General features: G+C 38.8%; 1 protein-coding gene across 1 annotated transcript; it reads left to right on the top strand.

The window, feature by feature from the left end:
- Positions 1-1903: 1903 nt before the first annotated feature.
- On the top strand, positions 1904-5979 carry si:dkey-193c22.1 (uncharacterized protein LOC567837 homolog). Its single transcript, XM_053421083.1, is given in 9 exon segments — positions 1904-2042; positions 4266-4361; positions 4364-4432; positions 4756-4918; positions 5042-5054; positions 5142-5351; positions 5418-5443; positions 5445-5565; positions 5971-5979. Coding segments are annotated over 8 exon segments (660 nt in total). The 5' UTR covers positions 1904-2042; positions 4266-4312.
- The last annotated feature ends 608 nt before the right edge of the window (positions 5980-6587 follow it).

Here is a 6587-nt window from a genome sequence, read left to right as displayed (position 1 = left end):
CCACACGTACACGAACGCCCACACACACACACAGGTAAGGAACTATGTGCACATAACTTTGAACAATGACTCAGCGGAAGTAGAGCAGGATAAGCCATCTTGAGAACACACACACACACACACACACACACACATAACATCCAGACTGGATCTCCCAGTAACACATGAGAACAGTTCAAAAGAAAATAAGTAAACTAGGAAATGAGCTGTCGCTTATCGAAGAAAACAAATCAGATGAAGAGTTTTTCACTTTTTGTTTCAGGCAGAAAAGCATTCTCTCTGTTTAAAAGGATTCGGTATTAGGAGTGTTTTTCACAAAAACAGGAAAATGTGGACGTTTCTCATTTTATTATCAATTCCATGTTTTGAATATCAACAGAGCACAAACGTACAATTGTCTGAGGGCTCAATGTGCAACAACAGACCGAACGATCTGATTTCAAAGGGACGACCAGTAGAACCAGTCGACTGTGCTGGTTTCGCCACCTGTCACAATAATTAGCTGCTCACACCTTGTAAGTTTAGAAGCACAATTATTTTCTTGATATTCTCACTTTACAACTTTTTTTTTCTCCAGGCCTTCACCTCTTTACGGCAGGTGTTTAAATATTAGATCAGATGTGGGCTATTTCAAATACTTTGACAAGAACTTCTGTGTTGTGCAGGTTGAAGTGGACACATAGTAGTCACTTGAATATAGAAGTATTTCCTCTTCTATTCCATAATGACTTGTGGTCATTGAAGGTCTGATTCACTGTGTCCTGTGCATATGGACGGGGATGGAGCCACAGCAGCAAGGCCCCGTCAATCACGACTCAATTTCAACTGTCAATCATGATGTTTCATTCTATTTTTTTAGCATAATAACTAATTAATACTAAACCAAACATAAGTCTGATAAGAACGACCTAAAATGCCGAAAGAATCACTGAGACAAATGTATTTGATTTGTTTTTCTACTTTATTAGTTTGGTCCATGTCCCATCCACCAACGTGGATGAGGCACAGCGCATGACTTATAGTGAAGCCAGCCACATAAGGTCTGTGGTTGTGACTTAAATTGTTTGCGAATGTATTATATTTAGAGTCAGTTGGGCCAAACATCTAGAAATATTCAAATAAAAAGACAAATTGAAATGTTTACAGTTGACAGAGACAAAACTCTGATCTCATCTTTGGCTCGGTGGATCCCAGAGGAGCAGACAGTTGGAGCTGAAGGTGCTGATGAGCTTCTCTGACACGTCCAGGACACAGAAGCAACATCAGCTGCAGTGAAGCTGTCAGGAGGTTCAGCTGTTTGCTACTGTGGCCTGAAGCTTCTCCTGTTGAAGGACCAGTATGTGATGGTTGATGGTTCACTGCAGCATCAACCAGTCACCAAGCTGAGAGATGATCTCAGACAGCAACAAATACCATTTCCTCTACATCATCTTTCTCTCCACTATGTACACACACCTTCAGTCGATACCTAAGGGTGCATACTGAAAATAACTGTTTGACAATCGATGTTTTCTTTATCTTTCTCTCTTGACTCAAATAAAACTTTTCCACAGTTTTTCTTGATCATTGGGTCTCTCAGACCCATGAAGGCCTACACTGGACACAGTGTACGTCAAGTGTTATTATCTTAATACCACTGTGCATACAATAACTCCCATAAGGACGATATCATTCTTAAACAAGCACAGGGAACACGCTGTGAGTTTCCACCGCAGCGTTGAAAACGTGCTGACGGTGCTCGAGCTGCGGGCCCAACGCCTGAGCTTGCACTTGCTGAACGGCTGCGTTTCCACTGTGGCTTCAGAAAAAGCACCTGGGACTCCCCACATCAGGGCCCCGGGAGGAACAGCCACACACGCAGGCTGGGCTCCGTGGGGCCAAACATAACAATAACCCTCGAGCTGGTCAGCGCTCGCATGCTGCTCCGCTTTCCATGAATTGACAATGTCGAGTCCAAGGTTTTCCGTGGTCAGGATCCAATGAAACCTCCGTCCAGAACAGCACCGGCCTCTGTGAATACACAAAGAGGGATTTACTGTGAGGTAAAGAGCAATTATGTAATATACAAGTGGAGCAATGACACAAAACAATATGTCCTTTGAATTACATTGTTTATTCCTTTCATAAAGGAACATGAGAGGTTCTGCATGTGTATCACAAATACTTCATAATTAGAGGGATATTTTGATAAGTGTATGATTATATATTATTATACGATACAGCTTCAGATTGATCGAACAAAGAGTTTAAAACTAAAGAATTAAACCCATTGCTAACTTTGAGAACACGTTGAGGTGCAGTATGATTCAGTGTAAAACAAACATTTTCTTTTTTTATTCACATTATATCTTATTTTGGTAGATTTGAAGCAAGATATTCACAAATCAGTCAAGTTCTGGAGTTAAAGACGCAGTTCTTCCTCCCCCTGGTGGACAAGTACCGACAACGCAGCTATACCAGCCCAAGAGAGACGCTCATTATAAAACTTCTCACTAATTCTGTTTCTGGTTATGATTTCCTTTTTCTACCTCTTCAAAATGATTTTATAAACTATAATAATATTGGGATATTATGTATTATTGGTTAATTGTGTAAACTGTCGTATTCTGCTCTAGGGTCAAGTTTTACTTTTATAATTTAAGTATCTTTTCTGATGATGCTCATGATTCCTCATCCTCTGGATTGAAATCTTTAATATTTTTACACATTTTTAAAGACAAACTTCTTCGCACTTTCTGGCACGACCCTCCGGAAGCTCTGCAGTTTTCACGGCCAGACCGGAAGTTAAGGAGGGCATCACTCTCGTTGTGTCATTCATCTTTGTTTGTGTATATTCAACAACACACTGGTTTAGTTAAGAACTGTTTGATCGGGTTTAAAACAGTTCAATGTGGTTTAGACTTTACTGGTCTGAACGGTTTAAACCGGTTTATACTTCAGGACACATTGACTTCCTGTTGCTTTTCTTACCAAACAAGCTACACAACATTTAAATGAGAGGTTCAGACTCTTCCTGTTATTTCAACTCAGGCTCACAGTAAAATAACATTATTACAATGATAAAAACAGGTTAATACAAAACTTTTTCCTTTTTAAAATGTCACTGCCAAAGGTTTTGTTTTTTTATTCAAACTTTTCATAAACAATAATTGCTGGTATCACAAACACAATCCACCCTAATGTCAACATTCCAATCATCATCTCTTTATAACCTGGTTAATTTAAACAGCACTTATCTGGATAACTCTGATAGACCTGTAATCCACACAAAGGTCAAGGTAGTAATATACATTTAAGATTATTGTATATATATGAATACTTTATAAGTAATACTTTAATAGTTGTAAATTATTTTAGTGACTATTGTCCCCATCGGCTCCTCGACATTCTTCAGATGAGATAAGACAAGTTAAACTTTAGTAGACAAGAGAGCAAAGGAAAATACCAAATGGATTAAACGTATTAAATATGATATAAAAGATACACAATACATAATAATCACTCCAAACAGATTATTATGTGTAGAAAATGTAGTAACATAATATTCAGAGTACAGCAGACATTCCCTGCGATAGTATTATATGTGGTTATAAAGTTGAATTTGGTGAATTCTGCAGGAACCTTGTTATGTCACCACCCCATAGTAAATGGTTATGAGAGGTTTGCATTGTGTCGTGTTATTTTACTGAGTCCCACTAGAGGGCGCCCTGATACACATGTAGAAGAAGCTGGTGTTTAGTTCTAACCAATGGGACATAATCTATAAATCATTTATTAGTATTCTATAGTTTAACCATAACCTATTTTCACAAAAATATGTTATGGCCCGGCTGTGAAAGCATGACTGGGACCCAAAGGTTAAGAATCCCTGAACTAAGCTGCTAAAGCTGTGTGGGAAGAGACACAACCTATATTAATAATTCATCCATAAAGCGACCTGAATGATTTAATAAACATGAATTAAGCATATAGTTCAAACTGAAACCTCTTTTCAAACAGTGCTGTGTTGGAGACTGGTAATGAAAGCAGTAACCACAACACAACCCTCGGTTACAACCTGCTGTGTGTCTCACAATAGCACAAAAAACACAGCATGTTTTCCTGTTTCTTACAGTATTGGTTCTTAATCTTTGGATCTTTGCAGGTGAGACAGACGGACTGAGCCACAACATGTAACAGCCTCTCACAGACAATGTTGTGAAGCAATGAGTGACATCACTTCTGAATAAAGGATATGTTTCCTTTTCTTTTTTTCACGTTTGAAGGTCAGGGTTGAAACATCACGTGTCACCGCCCCACGGCCACTGGCGTCATGTTGGTGGTTCTCCTGTCCTCCATCGCTCCAGCTGCCCAGTGGGCTCATGATGGCCCAATAAGACTGAATAGAAGAAATACATGGAAGCTCTAAAACCAAGGTGTCCTGTAAAACGCTGTAAATCTGTTTAGGTCCCACAGAATACAGCTCAGTGTGTTTGCTCATTAAGACGAGTTAATTATTAATCCCCCCTTTTCACTGGTGGACTCTCCATCTGGCGAATATATACTGATTGACCAGAACTGGAACATCTCATATATCTGCACTAGGAGACTTTTCTACAGGAAGAATGGAAACTGAGAGGTTTGAGAAAAGTAACGTTAGGAAAATGATAGAAAGAAAAATGTGCTAATGAATCTTTGTGTCTTTTGCATGAAAAGGACCAGACATTTCAGCTAATGCCTCGAACTAAATAATATCACTGTTAAACTTACATTCAGCTTTGACACTTTTTATATATGGAGGAACATGGGGCTCTGGAAGAAGATCTTTCCTCCATCTCCTAACCAGATGATTGGCTGAAGAGCTGAACCCAGTTGTGGTTTGTCCTGATTCCTCCATCTATCCAGAGGCCAGAAATATATTATATATAATATATATAAGGTGTAATCACCTAAACCTCTGCGTAGCTTGTTTACCATGTTCTTGATGAAGAAATCAGAGTGAAAATTAATGTATTTGTGCCACAAAGATCATTACGTGTCTTCTATGTTGTGTTTTTAATAGCTTTGAATTGAGGGTAAATGTTTTTTTCACTATGATAAAAACTTTAAACATTTGCAGTCTTCATACTTTCAGTTGATTTCCAGGATTTTGTACAAATCAGTTATTAATTGAAGTAAATCTCTATATGTCCTGTATATTTCTGAATGGTGTTTACAACATCATGGATTATGAACAGAGGGAAGCAGTGGAATACATGTCCACTCTGCACAAAGCCATGAATGGGCTGGAAAACTTCCTGTGCTACTCATCAACAAACCTACTGAAGAAACTCAGCAGGACAAAGTGAACCGGGGAGACAAAGAGACAAAAGGTCGATTGATGATGATTGTTAAATCTGTTGCATCTGTCGTCTTCTTTTTAAATTGACCCCAGCGAGCCTCCATTGGCTTTGCTCCACGGGACCTTCTGTTGTTCTTATAGAATCGTCCACAAAGTTCCATGAACTTCTCACCTCACTGTCTGTGAAGGCGTCGCTGCAACAGGAGAAGCACAGACAACTTCTGGCATCTGCTGACATCAGAAAAGTGTTACCGCTCCATGTTTACTGCTCGTGCCACACACACACATTTCCTTACATCTGCCAAGGAGGTTGTGTTTTCATTGCTGTTTGTGTGTCTGTCAGCAGGATTATGCAAAAACTGCTGAGCTGATTTAATTGACACTTGGAGGAAACGTGGGCTATGATCCCAGGAAGAAACCTGTAGTTTCCAAGTTCTTTCTCTTTCTTAAACATTGTGAAATACATATTCACATTTCCCCAGATTTCCAAATGAATAACTTGATGAACGAAATCAGACATATTCAGGGGACTGGTGCGTGTAATGTGGTTCGGCTTGATTGATTTTAAAGGGACAGTTGGGCCTGGAGGTTTGAGCTCTTCTAGTTCAAAGTGTCATGTCTGTGTGTGTCTCTTTTTCACTGCTTGACAGCTGCTGTAGAACCAGTGCTCTTTTCAAATGTATTTGTACATTATGTATATTTGTATGTATTAGTTTGCAGGATTAAACATAACCACTGAATTGGTGGAGGGACGGAGCCGGGTACTGGGAAGAACACCTTTTATTTGGGTGTGGATAATGGATTGAGGACAGATCCAGGATTTCTTTCGGTCACTTTCTTCCACTGTGTTTTATGAAAGATAAATCATTCAGGTTATCAGACCACTTCAGTGTTTATACTGTTGGGCCCTGGTGGAGGTTTATCCCTCTAGTTTTGAAATGATAAACACATGTCAGACATAGTTTCAAACGTGCCAAGCCGCAATGATCAGGATACTAATGTAAACAATCAACGAAAATCACAAGGCTGTAAAATGTACATTATACTTAACCTAGGTATATATATATATATATATATATATATATTTAAGAATCGCTCTAAAGCTAAATATCTAAAGAAAATTCAGTAAAAAACTCAAAAAGATAATTGTTTTTATTATTTTATTGAAATTGACAAAAAGCACTCACACATTCCCACATGGCCTTGTTTGGTTAAATAAACCTGCAGCGTTTTCCCTTTCTTCTTCTTCAGGCTTTTATTTTGAAAG

The sequence above is a fragment of the Pleuronectes platessa genome, chromosome 4 (genome assembly GCF_947347685.1).
Source record: "Pleuronectes platessa chromosome 4, fPlePla1.1, whole genome shotgun sequence".
In the NCBI taxonomy this organism is placed as follows: domain Eukaryota; kingdom Metazoa; phylum Chordata; class Actinopteri; order Pleuronectiformes; family Pleuronectidae; genus Pleuronectes; species Pleuronectes platessa.
The sequence above is the reverse complement of the archived record's forward strand: the minus strand, read 5'-3'. Positions and strand labels throughout refer to the sequence as shown.